At 37.5% G+C, this 26,664-nt stretch overlaps 1 protein-coding gene across 1 annotated transcript in view; it reads right to left on the bottom strand.

Moving 5' to 3' along the window:
* Positions 1 to 26,664, bottom strand: part of PRTG (protogenin) — a 137,618-nt gene that overhangs the window by 15,770 nt on the left and 95,184 nt on the right. The window contains exons 12-14 of the mRNA XM_036268399.1: positions 2,111 to 2,206; positions 1,269 to 1,455; positions 507 to 634 (exon numbers count right to left, since the gene is read on the bottom strand). Of these exons, the coding sequence (XP_036124292.1) occupies positions 507 to 634; positions 1,269 to 1,455; positions 2,111 to 2,206 (411 nt within the window). The remainder of the gene's footprint in view (positions 1 to 506; positions 635 to 1,268; positions 1,456 to 2,110; positions 2,207 to 26,664) is intronic.

Below are 26,664 nucleotides of genomic sequence, written 5' to 3' on the forward strand. Positions count from 1 at the left end.
ACTGAAATAAATGTCCTGTCTTTCTTTTGGCTTAATTAAAATGGAGGTCCTCACAGATCATCTAGTCCATCACTCTCATTCTAGAGAAAAGAAAATGCAAGTTTTAGAGGCATAAAATATCTTATCTAGAGCCACAGGTAAGCTGTAGAACTGCTGCTCAATCAGGCATCATTTCTATGCACTGAGCACAGTATGCAGCTACATACAGATATAGGTTCTCATGTGGGCTCCTAACATACATTATTCACTTATTTACATTTATAATGAGTTTGGTACAGCTTTGAGTAGCACACCTGATTTAAGTCCATTTGCTTGTGCAATACATATACTGAGAGGGGAAAAATAAATTTAATAAAGGAAAAGAAATCTTAAAAGGTAAAAAACAAAACAAAACAAATACATACACATTGACTGGTAGGTGGCAACCAGGGTAGTATCCTCTTCAAAGTGACACATATATTTTTTATACATTTAGATAAAACCCATAAGGGAGCTGCCTTCTTTACCTTCTGGAAGTGTAGAGTGGTAGACGACGGGGCTCCAGGGACTGGAAAGTTGATCCACATGCAGTCGGACAGCAAATTCATATTTGGTGTTTGGTTCCAGACCTTGAACTAACATGTGAGTTTCTGATCTGTAAGAATGAGCAATGAAGTTATTAATGCTGTTAGCACATTGTTCCTCAAAGATTGTCAGTACTTCCAATCAATACAGGTAGCAGGAGCATAGTAAGCTTTTTTTAACAACTAAAAGAACAATCTAATTTGACTATTGCATACTATAATTGGTATTATCCTATAAAAATATGCCTACAAATTGCCTACACATGTCCCAATACAGGGGATTCCCCATGAAATGTTAGAAGTCAAATTATACTTTTAAATCAAAGTGATAGGCATCTTTTTACTTATAATCTAAAAACAGAATAACTAGCTTTATTTTTTGATGCCACAGGAAAATGAGCTTTTGTTTCTTTCTTTAAACATGCTTTTCTTTAGCCATGAGAAAGTAAAAATAGCTTCTTGCCTAACCTATCTGCATGAGGCTGGAGAAACAAAACAAAACAAAAAAATCACTTACAGATATCAAGTGTCAAAAAATACAGTGTCAGAATTGAATATGGTCAAGATGCAAAATCTTCAGGCATTTACTAAGTAAGATAAGTCCTGACAAATGCTTACAGCTGAAGAAGCTCCAGCTAGCCTGACGGTAAGAAGTGTGATTGGGAAGGGGAGCAAAGAAAACAACCACTGATAGAAGCTACATACGTTTGGAGGTACAGAACCAAAGAAGCATTCTGCAGGCCCACAGGGTTACAGCGAATGGTGTAGTTAATAATTTGTGCAGTGGTGAATGCAGGCCTCCTCCAGTGCAGGAAGATGGAAGATGAGGTGTTAGCCTTCGCATAGAGATGGTGGGGTGGTGGTGGAGGAGGAACCATGCGATCACGAACAGCTATTGAAAAAGACAATGTTAATTTACTGCACGGCATAACGTTTATCGTAGAAAGTGGAAAATGGTAAAATCGTAACACCCCACCCGACAATTCGACCTTAGGTGTTTCTTCCTCGAGAGGTTTGTAGTGGTCCAGAGATATATCTTTCAAACCTGAGCAACTCTTCCATGAGTTACATTAGGAGTCAAATATCATCAATACTTTTATTGTAAAACAGAAGCATAGAGAAGTCAAGCTACCAGCCAAAGGAATTCACAAAGCCAGCAATGGACTTAAAACTAGACCAATACCCACGTGAGTAGCAAGAAGATCAAACAGCTTTTAGTAACGATAAAACTGAACAGTAACTGGAAGGAAATAATTAGCCTTAAGGTTAGGGCAGACGAAAGAAAACTCAGTATATGTAGGTATTCTGGGTTATTTTTCCCAGTTAAATTTCTTATGGTCTTTTGCATGCAAAAGTAAAATAGGTTCTTATCATTCCGTACAGCTCACTTAAATATTTACTGAGCAGGTACTTTACTACCTTAGGCACCATGGAGAATATAAAGTAATCATACTACTAAGGCTTCCAAGTAGTAATGAGACTTAAATTTAGAGAAAAAGGAGTGTGAGACATACATAGTGAAACAAGCTACCGGAACTCTTACTTACACACACATCCTGGGGTGCTGACTGTCTGATCTGCCTGATAGCCATCTTCTATATTATTGTAAGCCAGCAGCCTCACGTGATATTTTCTTCTGGGGTCTATAAAGAAATCAACAGGTAATAATTAGGTCCAGCCATCTGGATACAAGCAAAGGTTCTAGAACCTTTCTAGATTTTGGTTTTTAAATTTTCTGAATGAATACCAGTTCTAAGTAAAATGAAATTTTTCTTTCTCCCTATCCTATACAATGACTCGGCAACTCACCTTAGCATGCATTGCTATTGTGACTATCTACCACTTACTTAAAAACTTACTTTGCTTAACCTCACTTCAAACAATAACATTACTAACACTATTCTTCCTCCTCCTCAACTGAGCAGAGATAGATTCTTGATTTTAAAAGACTTGGGTTGTGCAATAAATCACTTATAAGAAGTTATACCACGTAGGAGTTTTTGTTTAGTTATTTGAGGGTAGTTTATTAGAAGTATGAAAATCAAAGTCAGATGTTTTCCCCCTCAAAGTTAAGGAGAATTACAATTGTTATCCATTAGTATGTTTGAAAATCTTTAGGACCATGTGTTATTTATTTCTTAAGCACGTCCTTCCACAAACCTCTTTTCAAGTTGAGATCTAAATGTACCAAGAAAGATGAGTTGGAGCTCCCTCTATTGGTATTCAGTAACTATCACAATCTAAAAATTAAAGTCTGTCCCATAAATATTAAAATAACAACAATTCTGGCCTTTGAGAAATAAATGATTATAAAATGTAAATGATATACTTTAGAAAATATACAAGAAGTTTAATGATATAAATAATTTAAGTGTAACCATTTATAACTCTAGAGTGCTCGCTTAGGGCAAAAATAAATATTCAGAAATAAAGTATTTCTTTTTCTCCCTAGCTTTATAAGATATAGTTGACAAATAAAAGTTGTATATTCTTAAGGTGTACAGCTTGATGTTTGATATACATATACATTGTGAAATAACCACTACAATCAAGCTAATTAACATATCCACCATCTCATATAGTTACCATTTTCTTGTGTGTATGTGTGGTAAAAACACTTAAGACCTACACTCTTAGCAAATTTCAAGTATACAAAAGAATAAGTATAATTACAGTCCTTATGCTATACATTAGATCTCCAAAACTTTTTCTTACATAACTGAAACGCTGTAGCCTTCGACCTTCTTTCTCATCCCATTTCCCCCACCTTCCAATGCCTGGTACCCATCATTCATTCTACTCTGTTTCTGTAAGTTCAACTATATTAGATCCCATATGTAAGTGAGATCATACAGTAATTGTTTTTCTGTGTCCGGATTATTTTACTTAGCATAATGTCTTCTAGATTCATTGATGCTATGCAAAAGGCAAGATTTCATTCTTTCTAAGGTTCAATAATATTCCTGTGTGTGTGTGTCTGCCACATTTGCTTTATCCATTCACCAGTTGATAGACATTTAGGTTGCTTCCATATCTTGTCTATTGTGAATAACGCTGCAATGAACACAGGGGTGCAGATATTTCTTCAAGATACAGATTTCACTGCCTTCTGGTATGTTATCCAGAAGTAGAAAAACAATCCTCTTTAATAGATATAGCTGATGTGAAAAAGGACTTAAAAAAAAAATTCTAGAGTGAATTTAAACATTTTAAAAAATCCAAAAATCAAATGTTAAGTTTATTAAACTCTCCAAGGTAATTTAAGAGTTTGTATAAATATTTTAGAAATTGATTAATATATTCCAATATTTAATATTAAAATCCATTTAAAGAATTTCCTAAAACATAAACATTTTATTTCTATTTGTTTTGATAAAATTAAAAACACACAAAAAAATTATGTAACTTAGAAAATTTGTTTTTTCCAAATAGAAAGGTAGGAAAACTCAGATATATTACCTTGAATATCACAAAACTTTATAAAATGTTATTCCCCATTTTTAAAAAACTGGTAAAAAGGGAGTAAGCAGCATGTCTAATGTCATACAAAGCTGAACCAAATACTTGTGAATATGACAGTACAGGGCCTTTCCATTTACACAAATGCAAGTGCCTTTGTCACAGCAAGTTTGCTTCCTTAAAATGAATTTCAAAATAAAAATATTTTATTTTCTTATCCTTACCCGAGGACATTTTTTGCATTCATCTTCAGATAGGGAGGAAGAGAGAGAGAAATGTCAATGTGAGAAAGACACATCGACTGGCTGCCACCCACACGACCCCAACCACGTTTGATTCCAGGTCAAGGAATTCCAGGCCTGGGTTGCAGGTTCGATCTCTGGCCAATCAATGTGTGTGTGTGTGTGTGTGTGTGTGTCCTTCCCTCCCTTCCACTCTATCTAGAAAATCAATGGAAAAATATCCTCTAGTGAGGATTAACAACAACAACAAAAAAATCTTGTTGTAAAGAATAAGAAGTGCCAGGATGAGGGCCAAGCTGAGCAGTGGGCCCCATGCATGTGCCATGTGCTCCTCTTTGGTTTTAAAACATATGATGCCAATCTCAAAATCCAGTCACTATATGATTTTGGTTTGTTAATCCAGAGACCACAGAACAACCTGGTTTATTCTTGTTAACCAATTTGTTAGAAACTTGATTTCATGTACTGTCTGTACATTTAAGGGGGAACCCAGGGACCAGAGCCCTCATGTTGAGATGAGCAGTGTCAGGCTATAAGAATTATTAACGGAAAAAGAAAACCGAGAATAGCTACACTATTAACAAAACTAAAGATACAGAGTAAAAAAAAAAAATTAGAAACAATATATTAAATATAGTTAAATGCACAAATAATTTGCCTCAGCTGAAGCAGCACAAACCCCAAAACTCTCAGTTCTGCCAAGACCCTCTAACGCATCAGGGACGAAGCAGAGACCCAGGATCAACACTGAAGGGCCACAGGAACCAGTCCCCACGTCTGTTGCAGCTCTTCTTGAATTAAGCATCGCCACAGATGTGGTGCTTGGTTACAGAGACTCAGCAGAGTTGGACTGTGTGGTTTAGGGAAAAACAGCAGAGTCAGGAAGAGCAGCCACAAAGAATGATGCAGGCCTTCTCAAAACCAAGCAAGGGAAGGAGAAGGAGAAAGAGACAGAGAGGAGAAAGTTGGTCCCAGTTTCTTCAAAACTCAACACAAGGGGTATAAAAAACACTCCTCGCCCTGGCCGGTTTGGCTCAGCGGTTAGAGCGTCCGCCTGCCGTCTGGAGAGACCCGGGTTCGGTTCCCGCTAAGGGCATGTGCCTCGGTTGCAGTTTGTCCCCGGCCCTGGTTGGTCGTGCGGGTGGCAGCCACTCGATGTGTCCCTTTCACATCGATGTTTCCCTCTCTGTCTCTTCCTCTCTCTCCCTCCCACTCTGTCTGTACAAAAAATGGAAAAATGTCCTCCGATGAGGATTAAAAAATAAAAAAAAAATAAAAATAAAAAAATAAAAAACACTCCTCAGTAGGGTTAACTCTTAATGGTCCCAGGGTTGATGGTTTACATAGGTAGTGTTTGGATTTATGGTTGAAGATGCTTAAAGATTTAGCAATATATAAAGATGAAGGGTCAAGAAAGTTTAAATTGATTGAACAGAAATCTGACTTGAAATGTTTTTATTTGTAACTATGGAGTGTCAGCTTAGGTTAACAAAATCGTGGTCCTAGCTAAATTAACATGTCTGTCCTTATTAGGGAGTCAACTTTGGGCCAAAAAAATGATCTTCTTGAGACACTGCAATGGCTCTTCCTTTTATCTTCATTCCTCTGGCTCCAGGACTTGCCTCAGTTCCTTCCTTTCTGATTCACTCTCACCACTAGCTCTTCTACTTGAGTTTGTTTTATATAAGGAGACATCAGAACCAGAAGTCTGGTTGGTCAAGAAAGAGTTCACAGGTATCAAATGAACAATTATCAAGTGTCTCTTAAAAAATCAGCACTGTATAAAAGACTCAAGGATTAGAAAAACATAATTTTGCTTTTAATTTTAATCTCCCAAAAGACTGGTAAATGAATCCTCTGTATTATTCACTAATTATATGGTCTTGAGTAAGTTTCTTAACCTCATTTATTTGCCTTCGGAAAATAGAAAATATAATCCCTTAGAGGAATTTTCAAAGTATTAAATGAAATCATGCCTATTAAGTATTTTTTACTTAATAATTCGTTCCTATGATTAGTACATATTAAATATTTTTGCAGTTCCTATAATTAGTACACACACAATGTCATTGTTGTTATTATGTGAGTAAAGTTGTCTGGGAGAAGATAAAAAGTACTACCAAAAATATGGTGCACTTAAATTTGAGAATCATCTTTGTGAAGTCAAATGAGTATCAAAGATGTCTAGAATCCAGAATATCAGCAAATTAGCAATGAACAAATACTGAAGTTGAGTTCTAACTACTCTCTGTCCTCATTAATATTCCCTAATGCATAGAGCAGACACAGGGTTTCGTGTGAGTCTGACTGGCATGTATGACAATGCTCTGTGTCTGTGTTTATGGCCACTAAGAATGTTTGCCGTTTGGGCGACCATGTCACATGGTATATAACCCTCTCAGCGTCAAATCCACCTTCATCTACATCTTCCATATTCATTTAATAAGATCTCATCTGCTACAAAGAACCTGATGATAAATGCTTTGGAAAATAACTTAATAGATTTCTTCCCTGATGAAAGAACAGCAGATTGTTTCATAAGAAGGAAATATGGAAGAGTTTGAGGACTAGCATTAGAAACAGCAAGCAGATGGGCACAACAAATTAGTTCACTGTTAATTATATCCAGTTTTAACAATGAGGTTTTTATTAGCCTCAGTAACTATAATTCAGAACAAGAAAAATAAAAATCAATAAAATGAGACTCCCTGTAATGCCAAAATTTTTTAAAGACGCAATGCTCAAGAACCTAATTTCATTCTAAAAGTGTATGATTTGACAATAAAAACGTATTAGCTGAATTTATAACACATTAAGTAACCTACTAAAAACTTTGGTATTAACATCCCTATTTTTCATTGCAACGTGTTCCTAAAAGACCACAAAACAAAAAAAACCCACCAAGGTGTTTTACTTGAATAATTTGTGTTTCTCTTCTCTATCACTAGATGGCACCTGTGTGCCTCTGAGGGGAGTGCTGACCCCCCTCATTCAGCTGTTAAGGTGAGAGCTATTCATACACCAGCTGAAACTGATGAATGAGCAATTCAAAACAGGTAGGCATGAAATTCAGCTATTGCTTAAGTTTCATCAAATGAAAGACTTCATGAAATGCAAAGCAGTGAAAAGGGAGAAGAGCTCCCTTGGATCAGTGTTTGTCAAATGAACTTAAAATTCCCTGTGAGCCAGGTACTGTTTTGGCCCCTGTCCTCCATAGAGGAGGATGCTGAAACAAACAGGTAAGACAGGTAAGAATTCTGATTTCCTAATGAGTCAGTCAGTGCTACTAAGAAGCAAAGAGAGTGTTTAGCACATTGGTTAGGGGCTGAGATGTCAGATCCAGACTTCCAGGATTCCGATTCTAGCTTGGTCATTACTATGTAACTTGGGAAGGTATTTTCTCTCCCTGTAAACCTTGGTTAAAATTACCTATAAAGTGAGTAAGATGATGATAGCAGCATCTATCTTTTGAGGCTGTTGGGAAGAGGAAATAAATAATTCATGTAAACTGATCAAAAGAGTGCCCATGTATAATAATAACAGCATCATTAATAACAACATTCTAATAAAAATAATATACTAATATAAATACCGATAGTAATTACATAAAATAATTACCCTTAGCATCCCATGACTCATAATCCCGGCTCCCCTCTCACAGAGAAGAATAGGCTGGTACAGTGATTAAAGCATCGACTCTGGAACCAGACTACTTGAGTTTGCATTGAATCTCCTAATCTATAAACTGGGAACTAAATGAGTTCAAATTTGTAAAGTGCTTAGAAAAATGCCTGGCAATTAGTAGGAACTTTTTAGTGCTAAATAAATCCATGTAAAGGAGGAGGCTGGTTTGAGAATTAGGGGATTTGCATTTTTTTAAAATTAATTAATTTATTTTTGTTACAGATGTTTCTCCTTTTTCCCCCACTGATTCCCCCCTTCTTCTCCTTCCCCACCCTGTCCCCAGCTTTGTTGTCCATGTCCACTGTTCACGCATACATGCATATAAGTTCTGTGGTTTCCCTCTCTCCCACCACCCCCTCTTCTGGGGATTGTTAGTCTGTACCCCACTTCCACGTCTCTGGGACTACCCCATTACTCAGATTGTTATGTTCATTATATTCCACAAATAAGTGAGATCATATGATATTTGTCTTTCTCTGTTTGGCTTGTTTCACTTAGGATAATACTTTCCAGGTCCCTCCGTGTTGTCTCAAAGGATAATAGACACCTTTCCAAACAGGACATACAAATGGCTAAGAGACATATGAAGAAATGCTCAACATCAGAGAGATGCAAATTAAAACAACAATGAGGTATCACCTCACACCTGTCAGAATGGCTGCCATCAACAAATCATCAAACAACAAGTGTCGGCAAGGGTGTGGAGAAAAGGGGACTCTAGTACACTGCTGGTGGGAATGCAGACTGGTGCAGCCACTATGGAAAACAATATGGTGTTACCTCAAAAAATTAAAAATGGAACTGCCATTTCACCCAGTGATCCCACTTCTAGGAATATACCCTAAGAAATCTGAAACACCAATCAGAAAGAATATATGTACCCCCATGTTCGTAGCAGCACTATTTACAATAGCTAAAATCTGGTAACAGCCCAAATGTCCATCAGTAGACAAATGGATAAAAAAGCGGTGGTACATATACACAATGGAGTACTATGCAGCTGTAAGAAAGAAAGGGGATTTGGATTTTAATCTTCGATTTAGTAGCTAGGTGGCTGCAAACTGGACAGTCTCCTGGAACTCAGTTTCCTCATCTTTACGATTAGGGAGTAGAAATATATCAACTGTTCTCAATTTGTTTAGGTAACAGTGTATGAGGAGAGTGAAGACAAAGGCACAAATAAGTACCATGCAAGATCGGAAGAGAAGGAATTAAAAAAGAAGGAATGGTTACTTCTAGCTTGGGGGTGGGCAGGGCTTCAAAGAAGTGCATTTGAGCAGAATCTGCTCTTAAAGCAAGTATGGAAAAGAAGAGATCGAGGCCAAGGATAGAGTATCAGCAAAGGCTCAGGGTCAGGAACACATGGATCAGGGATGAATAACAGGGAGGAGTTCAGTAAAGGGTACAGTAGTAAGGGTCACATAGAAACTTAGACTTGGGGGCATCTCCGATAGCTTTGAGAGCCAGGCTAGGCATTGTGCATTTTATTACATACACAGAGAAGACAGCAGACTAAATGGAATTGTTGAGAGAAGGGATTAATGAAAAGGAGAAGAAAGATCCCAAGTTACCAGCCTGAGAGGAACCAGAAGAGGACATGCTTGGGAGAGCCAACAACAGGCTGAATCAGAGATGCCGGAGAACAGTCAAGTGGAGCTGACCTGTGGGTGATTAGAAGTGCTGCACAGAACCACACTCAGCAGTCATCTACACAGAGGATGGCGCCAAGGGAGAAAAAAGACAGCAGGGACCAGAAACCAGGAGTAAGAAGGAAAGTGGTCTTAATGAGTCATGAGGAGAACCAGGAAGGTAAACTGTCACGGAAGCCAAGAGAAGAAGATTGGTTGACAAAGTCTAATACAGCAGAGAAGTCACCAAGGATAAGGATGACATCTGGTATGTAGATCCTTTAACAGAGTAAATTCATTAGAAGGGCTGGAAGTAGCAGAAACACGGAGGAGCAAGGAGGTTTTGGGTCACTGAGAAAGAGCAATAAGAGGGAAGGAAAATGCATTATCTTCTGATATGTACCTAAATGTTAACAGTGGTCTCTGTCTCTATCTGCTAGAATTTTTAATTATTTTGTTTCCTGTATTTCTATGTGGTCTACAATAAACTTGAATTTCTTTTTTAATAAAGCAGTTGGGGAAAGTGTATTATCTTTTTTTTTTTTTAACAATTTTTGTCTTTATTGATTTTAGAGAGAGAGGAAGGAAGAGACAGAGACATCGATAAGGGAGAACATCCAACGGCCACCTCCTGCATGCCCCCTACTGGGGATTGGGCCCACAACCTGGGCATGTGCCCTGACTGGGAATCAAACCGGCAATGTCTTGGTGCATAGGTTGACGCTCAACCACTGAGCCACACTGGCCGGGCAGTGTTATCTTTTATATACCAACAGCTAGTATGTACTTTATATGCATTACCTTAAATAATCCTTACTACAACCCTATAAGATAAAAACTATTATTTTTATTTTATAGATAAGGACACTTCTATATAAGTAAACTAGGTTTCCTTTAAGAATTAATCATTTTTCTATATACAGGGTGAAGCAAAAGTAGGTTTACAGTTGTGAGTACATGAGATAGTTTATTCTTATGTTATTGTATTATTTTCCATACGAACAACTATAAATCTACTTTTGCCTGATGCTGTAAAATGTCCAAAAATATATTTTAAACTTTCCTGATTCTTTTTTTATTTTTTTATCCTCACCCGAGGACATTTTTCCATTTTTGTTCAGATAGAGTGGGAGGGACAGAAAGAGACATTTGTAACTAAGCCCCATGTGTATAGAAACCATAGCACTTATTTCATTGTTATTGTTATACATTTAAAAAAATTTTTTTTTATCTTCACCCGAGGACACTTTTCCATTTTTTGTTCAGATAGAGTGGGAGGGAGAGAGAGAGAGAAACATCGACATGAAAGGGACACACTGAGTGGTTGCCACCCGTACAACCCAACCAGGGCCGGGGACAAACTGCAACCGAGGTGCGTGCCCTTAGCAGGAACTGAACCTGGGTCTCTCTGGACCACAGGCCAACGCTCTAACTGCTGAGCCAAACCGGCGAGGGCTCCTGATTCTTTAGAATGCTGTAAATAACTAACCTTTTTTGATGTTTCAAAACCATCCTTATAAGCATCAATTACTGTATCTTTCACAACAGAGTACAGTGATATCTCGGTTCTCGAACATAATTCGTTCCAGGAGGACGGTCGAGAACCAACTTGTTCGAGAACCGAAGCAATGAAACCCAATAGGAAATAATGGAAACTGGATTAATTCGTTCCAAGCCCCAGAAAATGCCTATTTACTGGCCTAATTTGTATATAATATGTAGAAAAACATAAGTCTCAACAAGAAATAAAAGTACAGTATGTCTAAGGGTTAAATTCAGTGTAAAGCGTGACTCTCTCCACAAAGCGTGACTCTCTCTCTGCACTCACACTGATGACGCAGCAAGGCGCGCTGGGCCGAATGAACGCCATTCGGCTCAACTCGGCTCATCTCGGAAGTTCGAGTTCCAAATATTTGTTCGGATTCCAAGACAAAAGTTTCTCGAATCTCCTGGTCAAATACCGATTTGGTCGAAAGCCAAGGCGTTCGAGAACCGAGGTATCACTGTAGTTAGGTTTTTCTTTTTTTTATCCTCACCCGAGGACATTTCGGACAGAGCGGGAGGGAGAGAGGGAGGAAGAGAGAGAGAGAAACATCGATGTGAGAGAGACACATCAAGTCCAACCGAGCCGGGGACAAACTGCAACCAAAGTACATGCCCTTAGTGGGAATTGAACCCAGGTCTCTCTGGTCTGCGGGCCAACGCTCTAACCGCTGAGTCCAACTGGCCAGGGCAAAGTAGTTTTTTTTTTTTTTTTTTTTTACTTATTTTCCTTGTCCTGCAGCTCCAATTGTATGCTCCTAGGCCTGTTTTATAAAGCCAAGGCCATATAATCACCAATGCTTGAAAAGCCAAATAGCAAAACATGTTAGGACATGTATAAATTAAGAGAATATATTCTAAAGAATGGCATCCTCTCCTACTGAGTGGCTTTGTGACTTAAGCCCCTTAGTTGGCCCACTACCAGGTTTTAGGTTATGTCTGAAAGAAGCCAGGTTGTTGGCCCTGAATAAGTGGGTGATATTAATGTACACTGAAGGTAATCAAATACACAGTATAGCAAAGTCAGAATAATCAAAGATGTAAATATTAAGGAATAAATTAATTTCACTTTAAGGAGAAAATATTTAAGAATTCTAACCCTACCGAATTTTAATCACTGCTTTGCCTTATACTTCAAGCAATAAAAGGTGAAACTAATAGGCTCATTTGTTAGGAGGTTCCCACTCCATGCCTTCCCCCCAAACACTATGAAGACTAATGTTCTCTGACTGGAAACGAACTCGGAGAGTAAAATTGATGGACATCAATTCCAATTTTATGAATTCTTGTGGTAATACTAACATACCTAGAAGTTTGGTTTCCTGGAAAACGCACAATAGAAAACCCTTCTTTTTTTGTTTTTACAAAGTGTTCAGCTATGGACAAACAATGAGAGATAATACTGGAGTCATGAAAACCAGGCTTTTGTCTTTTCCGGCTGCTGCTTGTTGGCGAGGCTTTGCAAAGAGCCAGGCCAGAGTGGATGGTCAGGGGTAGGTAAATTAACAGAAAACCTGAAGTCAGGACCATGAGAAAACTTTACCCCACAGGAGTCAGTCCATCTTTGACATCATTTCTAAAATTCAAACCTTGTAAAGACTTCACAAGTTCTATTCTCCATCCTTATATGGAAACTTCTTAGGTGGTGGGAAAAACAACCCTCCCAGGCCCAAAGGAAGATAAAGTGATCACATCTACTTTAGGACAGTCCCTCCCACTTGTTTAATTTACAGACAAGGAACATGCTGGAATGGCTTAATAAAACGTCTTAAGAAAATACAAGCATTACTTTAAAAATCACTATGTACTACTTTGAATTATTTACTTAAAATACTGCTACAGAAAAGCTTTGCTTTTATTGGCAACACAGTGTCACAATTAAGACAGTTTCAAAGCATTAAAAACAGTCGAATAAATGAGAATATACATGCAAAGGTAAGCAGCAATCTGAAAATTTGCTGATGGAAAAAAAGTCAGCATATGTGAAGTCTGAAAATGTTAAAGTAGGAAATACTTAAAATAAGTGAGAAAGGTGAAATTCTGAAGGATGCTACCTAGTGTCTGGCCAAATGTCCATTTTTAATAAAATCTTTTGTGCTAGGTTTTGTGTGAGCCTTTTCAGGCCTATTGTTCCCCTGAAGTCCAACTGAAGAGCCCCTTGGTCTGGGCTAGCCAGGGTGACTGCATTGCCCCCAGGCCTGTCCCTCCAGCACAATACCCCCCTATAATTATTCAGGGGAGAGGCCAGCAGTGAGGACTGCTGTGACACCTGGGTCATGGCCTCTGACATAGAATCTGGGGCCAGCCCAAGTCTGGTCCAGCAGCAGAGGAGCAGGAAAAATGCTAAGGGGGATGGGTGGGAAAGGCAAGCAGAGTGAAATACTCTGCTTTAAAATGCTATGTTTAAGCACAGCAATGAAAACACAAATCACACTTAAATGATGGGATTTACCTTCAAGTTATCCAAATGCTGTAAGACCTGCAGTGTTTCTCTCTGTTAAACAGTACTGAGATTAGGGGAGCAGGTCTTTGCTAAAAGGGAATTCTCTGTCTTGTACCATCAGACTAATGTTAGAATGAAAAAAGTTCATTCATGATGGTTAAAACAATGCCTTATGTAAATATACGAGTATGCAGATTTAAAAACAGAAATTTTTAGCTGAGAAAAATGTAAATTTTACTTAGATTAAAAATTCATTCTCTTGTTTAGAAACTGAATTTCTGGAAGGGACTGTAAATCATAAACATTTTTTTACTGTTTGCATGATAAATTTAAGGAAGTTTTTTAATGATCACTAGGCCAAAATATTATACATTTGTTCATTGATAATAAAGAATATCTGAGTGTAAAATAGACAGAATGGCAGATGGAGTGGGCAATCCCCCTCGCTCCCAATTTTCCCTGTGCTCTGCAGAACTGCTCTCTCTGAAAGCTGATAGTAGTTATTTGCCTAAACCTGAAATGACTCAGTCCCTTTTGTTCTGCCCCCCTGAAGGGCCATAAGACAAACACCACCTCTCACTCCCAGTAAAAACATCCCCTCTCCTGCCAAGTTTAGGATAACTTAGAAAAAAGTTCTTTTTATGTGACAATCAGTTGCCTACCAAAATAAGTATGTCCTATTGATCATCTCTATTTTTAAACACCCACTCCACCCCAAAATGGATTGTTTTGTAAAATCCAGAAACATGAAGTTCTCCCAATTATATCATGTTCACTAACATATTTCGATCATGTTCTTTCTCTTTTGACCATGTGATTTCATTTTTATACATCTACCAGGCTTTCAAGACTGCTTTTAAAAACTATTTTTCACTTTTGACAAATGCATTACTTGAAGCTATCTGGATACGAAAATATTTGGGGTTGAAGATGTCTACTTGAACACCGCTGTGAATGAATCTGATTTAATTCCAAACACTGAAAAACAAATCTGAAAGCAATATTGGAGGCTCCCACAGTTTTTGATCTTATGTCACTCCTTTCACTTTGTGAATCCCCATGGAAGAAGGGCACCTCACTGGCCCACGTGTAAGATGAGCGAACACTGCCCCTGAGTCTCTCCCCCAATACCATCAGTTAATGGAATTATGCTGAGGGATGATACCTCCTTGGGGCTGGGGGAAAAGGAGGACTCCAAAAGACCAGTGACCTTAACTGTCCCAAAATTTATGATAGCTGTATGTGGACAGCACTGAGTTTGGTTCCTGAATGACTTAAAAGTGAATAAAATGAAGCAACTGCTGATTGTGAGAATTTATAATTATAACACAAACAAGTGTTAGAATGGAGGTGGGTGGTGCAGTCTCCCGGGACAATGAAGAAGTTATAAAATTTACAAATGAAGTTTTTTTATTTAAGAAAGTGGAATGAATTCCTTTGATCATGTTGATATTTCTATCAAAAGCAATCCTTCCCCTAAAAGCATCCAAAATACTTGACTCAGGCTACTGTACTTGGCTTAGCACTTGTTTAAGTAGCTGCTCTGTCTGCCAACACACATACACTCTGTCTGACATCCATCATTGCCTTACAAACAATATTTTTATAGACTGACAGAGAGAGCCTATTCATGACAACCAAACTTCCCCTGAAGCTATGAAATAAATTTCCTTCCAGGACTAACATTTCTCCATTTCACTGTCATGGGCTGGCCATGCCATTTTGACCCTTTTGTGAGGCAACATGAAAATACCATCTATCATCTCCTGAACCACGGCGACTTGGTCGGAGGTGCACAGTTTCATTGCAAAAACAGCTGTGGTTTGATAACCATTCCTCCAAATCTCAGTCCTATGCAGTTAAAAGCATGCTTACAAGATGGGAAAGATGCAGGTAGACAGCCTGAAACCAATCTTACATTTCTTCTCAAGTGGGAAATTCAAGCTGATGAAATATCAGCTTCATCAATCATAGTGATAAAACATGATTGTGGTATTTATTTATGCCTCTTTTAGAATTCACAAGATGCACTATGTTACATCAATGTATTGAAACTTTGCTGAATGTATCACTCTGTTGTAGATAAGAGGATTCTGGGAGTTCTTTGATACAAGCAGGTGCAGGTCACTGCCATGTTAATTGGCTATAAACAATCTATTCACAAATTCTATGTAAACCTTAAATCTTTCAGGTATTGAAAGACATTGAAGATCTTTGGGATACTGGAAAGTATTAAATATATCTTGAAATGGTTTTCAACATATATGATAAAGAATCTCAAACAAATTGATCATATACAGTGAAACCAAAAGGATTTTCTGATAAAATAGTCAACAGAGGAGCTAAGGATTCTTATATCCACTATCTGTTATTTTTAAAGTGTTGTTTCAACCACATGCATAATCACTGTAAAACGTTCCTAATTTGAAGGTACTGACTAAAGATTTAAAACAGTATAGGGCACTTTCAACCTTTGAAATGATTTTTTAAACATTTTGATATATTTGCTTTGTTTCTTGTTCTTGTATTTGTGTGTTAACAAGTGTACATTTACATACATACATTTTCTGTTGTTGAATCATCACAATACTTCACATCTATATACTTGGACATGTTTCTCCTGAGAATAGAATGTTCTCTCCTACATAACCACAATACCAGTATTATATCCAATAAATTTAACAATGACACAATTTTACTTTATAGTCCATTTTTAAATTTCCCAAATTGTCACAATAATGTCCTTTATAGCTGTTCCCCACCACCACCACCCCCCGATCCTACACAGGGTCACACACCGAGTGTCATGTCTCCTTCATTGTTCCCTGTCCTTTTCTTATTTTCACTGACAATCTTTAAAGAATCCAGTCCAGATGTTTTATAGACTATCTCACCATCTGGATTTATGGGACTGTTTCCTGATTCAGATTCAGATTAAATTTTGGCAAGAGTACTACATAGGTTAGATTGTGACTTTATTTTTTTGTTTGTTTGTTTGTTTTTTATCCTCACCCGAGGACATTTTTTCATCTTTTGTTCAGAGAGAGTGGGAGGGGGAGGGAGAGAGAGGAAGAGAGAGAAACATCGACGTGAAAGGGACACATCGAGTGGTTGCCACCCGCACAACCCAGCTGGGACCAGGGACAAACTGCAACCAAGGTACGTGCCCTTAGCGGGAACCGAACCCAGGTCTCTCTGAACCGCATGCCGATGCTCCAACCGCTGAGCCAAACCAGCCAGGGCAGATTATGACTTTAATACAAGGTTTGTTGGTTTGTTTATCCTCGCCCGAGGACATTTTTTCCATTTTTTATTCAGATAGAGTGGGAGGGAGAAAGAGGAAGGGAGAGAGAGAGAGAAACATCCACGTGAAAGGGACACATCGAGTGGCTGCCACCCACACGACCAACCAGGGCTGGGGACAAACCGCAACCAAGGCACACGCCCCCAGCGGGAACCGAACCCGGGTCCCTCTGGACCACAGGCCGACACTCTAACCGCTGAGCCAAACCGGCCAGGGCTGTTTTTAATTAAAGGAAAGAAAACGTAAAATCCATGTCTTCTGTAAGTGCAAATTTGTTAAAATGATGGTTGAAGAAGAGTATTATAGTTTTAAAGACTTTCCTAATTCCAGAATAGCCTAATTGTGTTAGTGACCAGTTTTAGTTTTATCTCTGTGCATCTCTTTATCAGAGTTTATTCTTGTATTATTATTAATTATTGTATTATTTTCCATACAAACAACTGTGAACCTACTTTGCCCCACCCTGTATTATCCCCATGAATTTTGTACTGAACTATTGCCTGACACGGAGAACAATAAAGAGAAAAGCACCAATATGTGTTTAGACTTTTTGTAAGATTTCTAGAACTATCTGGGATGTTTACTATAAATAATGCAAATGCAAATGTCTTGTTTTAATTCTCAATGAGTCACACTGGAATGCCATTTTGTAACAGGTACACAGCATGGGAATCACGTATACCAAGAACCAGGGCCATAAAGTATGCAAATGGGTCAACAGGGAACAGAGAATCAATATGATTAAACAATCACTGTACTTTCTCAGAATGGAAATGGACACAGAAAAATAGGCCTTTAAAAGAAGGTCTCCTGACTTCTTGAAGTTTTCAGAGGTTTTAAATATAGTTTCTATAGTTTTGTAGGGTCAGAATTAAGGCCCATCTGCCATGATTTCTCTTGTGAAACAAAAGGTCATTTTATGAAAAGAGTGGGAGGGTATCCAAGAAAGGGAAACACACTAAAAACCATCATCCTTGGCCATCCAGATGGAGAAAGGTGAAAGTTCAAAAAACATATTTTAATTATTTCCTCCATTAATACCTCTACGTCATCCCAAACCCTGTAACTTGTTAAATGATCCTAGAAACCACAGGAATCTTCTTTCCTCATTATCTCAAGTCATTGTCAAGCACAGTTAGTATGATTTTTAATACACAGATGAGTAGAGAGCATCACCAGCAATTTGAGCATATTGAGTTTTTCTGGAGGTACTGTATTTCAGGAATTTAATTATTATATTACAATCTTCTAATAATTAAACTGTCCTGTGCCCCACAGCTAACAGTGTTTGTGGTTTCCTTTGGCTGCAAGGAAGTGCATAGCTAAATTTATAGACATTTCTAGCAACTGAACAGGACCTTATGCAATAAAGATACCATAATCCTAGTTTCATCAAGTTTCCAATCTTTATCTTTGCTCCAATCTCTTCACGTAGGCATACTCAATTAAAAAAAAAAATTTACTTCCCTCCTGTCCACTCTATCTCAAAAAAAAAATCAATGGAAAAATATCCTCAGGTAAGGATTAGCAAAAAAATAAAATATTAATACTTTACTGCCCCGGCCAGTTTGGCTCAGCTGTTGGAGCATTGGTCCAAGGACTGAAGGGATTCCTGATCAAGGGCACATACCTGGGTTGCTGGTTCAATCCCCAGCCCTAGTCTGGGTTGTGCAGGAGGCAACTAATCAAAGTGTCTCTCTCACATCGATGTTTCTCCAACTCCCCTCCACTCTATCTAAAAATCTATGGAAGAATATTCTCAGGTGAGGATTAACAACAAAAAATATTTTAATATTTTTTCTCATTATGATAGAATATATGTTTATTATAGAAAATTTATAAACTTAGGCAAGTAAAGTAAAATATCCTTAATACCAGCACCCAGAGATAAGCACTGTGAACATTAGGTTGTATTTTTTTTCATTCCCTTCTCTATCCATATGCACACCTATATTTTGTATTTATAAGTAAATATTTAAAAAAAAAATTCTAACCAGAGAATATGTTTATTGATTTTAGAGAGAGAGGAAAGGGGAGGGAGGAAGGCAGGGGAGGGGAAGAGGGGGGGAAGAGGGAGGAAAGAGAGAGAGAGAGAGAGAGAGGGAGAGAGAGAGAGAGAGAGAGAGAGAAAGTATGGAGAGAGAGAATGAGAAACATTGATGTGAGAGAGAAACATTGATTGGCCACCTCTGGTAACTGCTCCCACTGGGGATTGAACCAGCAACCTAGGTATGTGCCCTTATGGGCAATTAAACCTGAAACCTTTTTGGTGTATGGGAGGATGCTCCAACCAACTGAACTACCCAGCCAGGGTATAACCTGTTTTTCTCGCTTAACATACTGCAAACAGCTACTCATATTATTTAATATTCTTCAAAACCACTCCTTTCAATATCCATATTTATTCAAATTATATGGACTACCAAAGATTATTTTATTAGACCTCTGTAGTTGAATTTCAAGGTTTTCTCCAGCTTTTCACAATTATACATGACCCTGTATATTACAGTGAACACCCTTGAGGTTAAATGTTTGCATATGTTCATTATTATTTTCTTATGATAGGTGTCTATTAATGGAATTTCTAGGTAAAAAGAGTATGCATATTACCACTTTCCTGCCACCTATCCTTTTTAGTGTTGCCCAATTATCCCTAGAAAAGTTGTGTATCAACTCCTATTCTACCAGTATGCGTGTTCTTCAATCCCAAACCCTTACCAACACTGGGCCTTCTATCACCTATTTGTTTAATGCTTTGTTGAATTCTGTGTTTAATATTGAGTTAGTCCAAATCTTTCTTAGAAGGAAGGAGATACATAAACTTGAAATAATGACTCTAGCTAGATGTATTTACAAAATCTGCCAGGGAAGGTGTGTAATTATGCAAAATGCTCTGCCTACTGTCTGCACAGGTTTCCTAAGTTATTGTTACCATCCTGGGAGGCACTGAAGCAACTACTTTATATTCTATGATGAACCAAGGTAAGTGCCAATGGTGTCAGCTACGTTGGCTAATTCAACATCAGTTTCTCAGAGAATCCTACGATGAACGCCCACTCTCTATAAAGTGTCCCCTATAACATGGCCTTGTAACTCCCTATGATTTTCCATCACAGCAATTACTAAAGTTTGTAATTATAATTTATGGGATGATTTGATTAATGTCCATTTCCTTTTCTAGATTGTAAAGCTTCATAACTGTGATAGTTACTTAGAAATACCTGATTCTCTATTTTAGAATAGCGGTCTCTAAATTGTTTTATTTCACCCTCTATCAATAAATATTTTTCTAGCTTGCATACTCATAACACATATACCTTTATTTACTTATAACATATACCTGTGTGACTGTCCTATTATGTACATTATAAAACAAACATACAAAAATATTTTTAAAGGCTAAGATCAAAAATATTTTCCTGTGGTAATAGCCTGTCTTGCAGCTCCTTCAACACCTGGAGTAATTAGCACAAAGCTTAAAATTTCATTTGCATTAACTAAATTTTTAAAGAACAAGCTTAAAACAAAAAACAAAGCAAACCCCACAAGTATAATTAGTGCAATACAGCAAATGCTTTTTTTTCTCTCCTCCTTGAAGTTTCTTTCATGTGCTAATGTGGCATTTAAAAAAAAAGTCCTCTTCTTTAACCTACTTAGATCTTTAAGGACCTCACACATCTAAAGATTCTTTACATTCACCAGAAACTTCCAGAGTGGTCTGAGAGTTGACATGCACTATGATTAATGGACAGTATTGATTTAATTTCCTACAAAAAAAGTTTTCCCTTCTGTAAGGAAAATTGTTTACAAACCATGTCAAGCATTTTACCATCCTTGCAGATTCTTAAAAACAGGAAAATGGAAAGCTTACTGAAGTTTTTCTTTCATTCACAAAAATGCCATTTTAAAGTTCTGGCCTATTCAACAATCAAGAGCTGATCAATAACTATGAGCACCTTTCTGATACCAAGGAAACATTGCTTTTATTTTTTATTATTTTAATGAGGTTTTATCAGCTCATGTAGAAAGGAAGCAGAAAATAAAAACAGCGAAATAAACTTAATAAACACACTTTTTAAAATATAAATACGAAGTGCTGTAGAGAATACTGAAATATTTTAGGAGAGATTTACATAAAGATTCAATATAAGGCTATTAGTTAAATAAATATTACATAGATGTGAACATCATTAAACAGCAAATAATTAAAGCTTCTTCAAATGTCTTAATTTGAATTATCATTTGGAACCAGGTTAAAAAGTCTTCTTCTGGGGACAAATATGGAACTCATTTTGTTCTCGTTTACTTTTATATTTTATATCTGAAGAAAAACAACATATAAAGAGATAAATAATTGGTAAGTCCTATTCTCACCAATATTTCGATAGTGCCTGTTTTTTGTTTAATTGTTGAAAGTAGTACAGATATCCCCCTTTCTTTCCCCAATGACCCCTTCCTTCCCACTCCCACCCCATCCTACCTTCCCCAGCCTAATGTCCGTGTGTGAGTGTGTGTGTGTGTGTGTCTGTACGTTTTCTGTTGTTTTGCTTTCCCTAAAGAAAAGATATTTAACATGGAAATTTAATTTGAGAGAGCTGGCTGGAAGGGACATTTGCTGAGAGGAAGACAGAGAAGGATGCTTTGCCCAGGGTATTCCCGACTAACTACTCCAACATCAGACCTCCAACTTTAAAACTAGAAACACATCACAATTGGTATTTCACTTTATAGACTAGTAAAAAAATTTAGCTGCTTGAAATAATGGAAGTTCCTTATCCTGCTTATTTTCCCCATCTCCACAGGGGCCTTACTTTATTTAGGGTTCTTTTCAGTCAGGCCTGTGAAGTGAGGCTCCACAAGCACTGTAAATCTTCACCCAGAGCCAGAGGTCAAAGGGTTATCTATGCTATGTGGTTTTAGGGTTTTCTTTACTCTTTTCCTTCTTTCTTTCTTGTTTCTTTTTAAGCAGGAAAACAAAACGTGTACATATGAATCACAGCAAGCTAATTTAGGTACTGGCACTAAAAAAGTTCCTTTTCTACACACGAAATGCGTTCTCAAGAAAACCACTGAATATCAACTTTTCAGGCATTCTACAAAGAGAAACCAGATGCAAACGAACCCCCTCCCCACCACCATTGTCTGCTGGAAAACTTGCCACACAGCTGCTAAAGCAGTAAAAAAACTTCAAACCCACAAAAGTGATGATCATTTAAGTAAATGCATCAATTTTGTTCTTGGAAAAAAAACAACTCTGCTTTATCTTAAAAATAAAGGGAGTAGCTTTGTATCCTTTTTGTTCACAATTATACCTAAATTAACAATAAGATATGTCTTTCAGAGAGCTTTCCATGTTTTAGAGTTTTTCAAAGGTGACAGCTATTCAAGACTAAGAATATAAAAGTCCAGGAAAAATCATCAAAATTCTTTTCCCAATTATTTGCAGGAGGGGGGTTGATATGGAAAGTTGAACCTTATTACTTTAAAGGTAGTAAAAAAATGAGAAAATTACAGGCTCTTATTGCTGATCTTTTTAAAGTGGGAAATGAAATTGTTAGGTATAACATTCCACAGGATGTCATTAACACAATTCTGATACAGTACAGCATAAGAGTAAAAGGCATTTATTCTTCCAGGGCACACTGTCATTTTAATGCTTTTTTGCAATCCTCTAAATTTAAGAGGCAGAAATTCAAACGACAATAGTACTGTTATTGCAATTTACTGGATTACAAACAAGGTTGCAAAAAGCCTTTCAAACACTGAGGAGTGTAAAATATCTCTTGTGATTTGCTACAAGGTTCAGTTTGGAATCTGCCAACTTTATTTCTCCCTTAATAGAACACCAGTGATTTGCCTGATTCCCTTTGCTCCTTTTTTTCTTATTTAAAATTCCTCTTTTGTAGCAAGTAAAAGAAACTGATAAATGTTTAAAACTGCACCAAAGAAAGAATATAAATATGACCTTATATATATGGAAGGACCTTTTGTTTCCTGAGGTCTATAAAGATAATTTTTCTAAAAAGACTGTACTAAAAGTTAAAACTCAAAAAATGATGATGTTCAACATTTCACAGAGGAATTTCAATGAGATTTGTTGAATTATAGTCCACTTTCCGAAAATGACCTAAAGTCCTTTGTTTTACAATTATGCTGACAATAGTTTCTTCTGCTCAAGTCTTTGTCAGTTCAGTTTCCTTCAAGTTAGCAGCTAAGCCAGGAAGATGCCAGGGTCCCTGGAGTGGGACAGCATCAGAGTGCAGTGGTAACTCTCAGCTTCTCTGCCTTCCTTCAATGATTCATTGTCTCAAATCTTATGAAATCTAAGCCCATAAATTAAGCTGCTGTATACATCCCTACTAGGACACCAAGCTTTCTAACACAACATGATCGAGACTGAACTCAATATTTTCCACTTCTCCCAATCTGGGCTTACTTCTGAAAGTCTCACTCCAACTGAAGTACCACCCACCCAGAACCCTGAGGATCATTACGACTTCTTCCTCCACTTAACCATATTTACAAACAGCTAATAGGCATTGAGCACTTATTCTGTAGCAGTGCACTTTGTTGAGGGTTCCATATGCACTAGCTCAATAAATCCTGAACATCCTAGACATTTACAACAAACAGAGGTTCATGGAGGTGGGTAGAGAGCTAAGATTCAAACTCTGGCCATCTGATCTCAAAACCCTGCTTCCTATTTTAATTTTTAAATTTACATACACTAAATTTATATACTTCTTTTTGGTGTGCCGTTCTATTTAACAGATGCACAGATATGCATAACCACCACCACAATCAGGATACAGAAAAATTCCACCACATCAAGAAACTGCCTACACTGCCCCTTTGTAGTTAAAGCCTGCCCCCACCTAACCCATGGCAATCACTGATCTGGTCTCCATTCCCACAGTTTTGACTTTTAGAGTATGTCATATCAGTGAAATAATACAGAATGTAACCTTTTGAGACTGGCCTCTTTCACTCAGCCTAATGCCATTGATATTGATCAACAGATTTTGCACGTAGTGCTATAGTTCATTGCTTTTTACCAGTGAGAAGTATTTCAATTGTATGGATATACTGCAGTCTGTTTATCCATTCACCCATCGAAGGACATTTGTTGTTTCTAGGTTAGGGTATTATGAATAGAGCTATATATTGTATATAGGTTTTTGTGTGAACATAAGTTTTTGTTTTTCTAGCGTAAACATCTAGGATGGGATTGCTGGGTAACATAGTACAGGCATGTTTAACTTTATAAGATAAGAAAGAACTAAACTGTTCTTCCAGAGTGGCTGTACTATTTTGCATTCCTGTAATAATGTGTAAGAGTTCCAGGGGTTCTGCACCCATGCCAGCATTTGCTATTGCATTTAAAATATTTTAGTCCTTCTAATAGGTATGTAGTGATACCTTACTGTAGTTTCCATTTTAAATTTGCATTTCCCTAATGGCTAATAATGTTGAGCTTCTTTTCATAGATCCCCTTAGGTATAATCCCTATATCTGAAGGCCTCCTATTAGACTCATATGTAATCAATCAAGTCCTGCTTATTCTAATCCTAAAACTACTTCACATCTGCCTTCTCTCCAATGATCTGCCATCTTAGCTTACACCTTCATCATTTTAGATTACAACCATCTTATAGATGTCCTGTCTTCAGCAGTCCCCTTCCTGGCCCACACTCACTGCATTCTCTCAGCCTATCCTCTAAGAGATCATTAACACTAATTCTAAAATAAGCCATGTCACTTTCTTGCTTAAAAACTTTTGATGGCTCTGCATTAGGACAAAGTCCAAATCATTTATTAGGGTACATATGGGCCCTATTTAACTCTATGGTTTCAGTTCCTACATCTCTTACATATGCAACCCATGTTTTAGCTATAGCAAACTAATAAGGCTACTTCTTAAATCTTTTTGCTTCTGTACAGTTTAAGCTCCTATGATTGGAATGATTTCCCTCCAGTCTCTAAAATAGGCACCCTGTTCTTCATCATGCGATAATCAGTCATTTATCCTCTGTGTTCCCAAAATACTCTGATTAGACCTCAGTTTTGTCTATGGATGCTGACAGGTCCTCCACGCTGAACTTAAATACTTTGGAAGTAGCCATGCCATCTTGTGTTCATATTCCTTGTGCCCAATACTAGGAATGGTACAGAGTCTGTGCATTCCATCAATATACACTACCTTTTCAGTGTTAAGAATGGGAAATAAACTTAAGTTAAAATTCATAACCAGGGTGGGGTAAACTTCAATACTAAAATTTTATGAAAAAAGATAGGACAATTAAATTGGTATAGACAGGAATGTAATGTTATTAAACTAAGTAGCTTTACATATATACGTGTAAACTTCTGAGAAAAATATATATTGCATCAACCCTAAAATTAGAAATTTTTCTTTTAATTGGCATTATCTTTTAGGCAATATCTTCATGAGGAGTTAGGAAAATAAATCAAAGAAGTCAAAATTGCATGTTGTAGAGATGGTTTCTATTTTGTGATGAATTTACTGGTAATTAATTGATATTAATTTAATGGTAACTGTAGCCTATTATCAATACATTTTAAATGGAGCTCATCTGATATGCAAGGTCAAAGAGCTTCTGTGTCATAAACAGCCCAGTAGAGGCCCAAGTGAACAACCAAGAAAGCATAGGAGCCTCTTTATCAGAGACCTATTGAGTTCCATAAAACACTGTACTCACTGTATTCACACAGTGCTACAGAGGCCTTTGTAGCTCTAAGGGCCCATCGTAAAGCTTAATGGTAGCAGCTGAGTGGGCTCAAAAATATTTTCCTTTTGAGTGACTGCTAAATGCTCCTGCTTCACACTGTGGACTCAAAGAATGGATTACGTGAAGGGTGTATGGAATCCATGGCTTTGTTTCCTTTATTTTCTTGTTAATTTAAAAACAAAGTTAATTTGGCAGTATCTATCACAGTTTCCTAAAATGAGATGTATCAAATGAAAAGTAATAAGGTGTTCTCAGGGCCATAATTTATCATTAGATTTGTAAATGGATGCTTCCTGAGAACTAACTCAATAAAGGGAAAGATAAATGAAAATACTTGAACTAACATAGTTACAGAATTGGTTAAAGACAGACTGGGGATCAAACCCACAACCTGAGTATGTGCCCTGACTGTGAATCAAACAGGTGACCCTTTGGAGCATGGGACAACACTCAGCCAACTGAGCCACACCAGCCAGCGAACAAAACCTCCTCTTCACAGGGAAGAAATAGTTCGGAGCTTCTTCACATCTCACTTTTCGACATTATATTCTGTACATTGAAACAAAAATTTAATTAGGGCACTTGCTTGCTTAAAATCATTGAAGGCTTCACACACTACCCTTAGTATAAAGACCAAATTCCCTCACGTGACTTACCAGGTGCTTATAACCTGGCCTCTCATGGGCCTCTCTGGCTTCACTCTATTGTCACAGTAACACGTCGTGACTTCAGTTCCTCCAGATCTTGGTGCCCCTCACCTCCTGGCCATCCCACGTGAATTTCACCATTCCCTGAGAACTGCCTGAGTTCTGCCATTGTAGAAGTAGAAGCTTAAGTTTCAGAGCCCTTTACTTGTATGGGGTATCTTCAAGACCTTGCACCTACGGTGTATTTATATATTTTTTATTCTATTTTTAAATTTATTTTATGATCCAGTATTTTACTTGATTAGGCCCCACACCTGTAGCTGCCCCTGCCACTTTGCCTGGCTAATCCTATTTTTCCTTTAGATCTCAACATAAATGTTGCCTCTTCCTAGAAGTCATCCC

The sequence above is a fragment of the Molossus molossus genome, unplaced genomic scaffold (assembly GCF_014108415.1).
Source record: "Molossus molossus isolate mMolMol1 unplaced genomic scaffold, mMolMol1.p scaffold_m16_p_1, whole genome shotgun sequence".
NCBI lineage: Eukaryota > Metazoa > Chordata > Mammalia > Chiroptera > Molossidae > Molossus > Molossus molossus.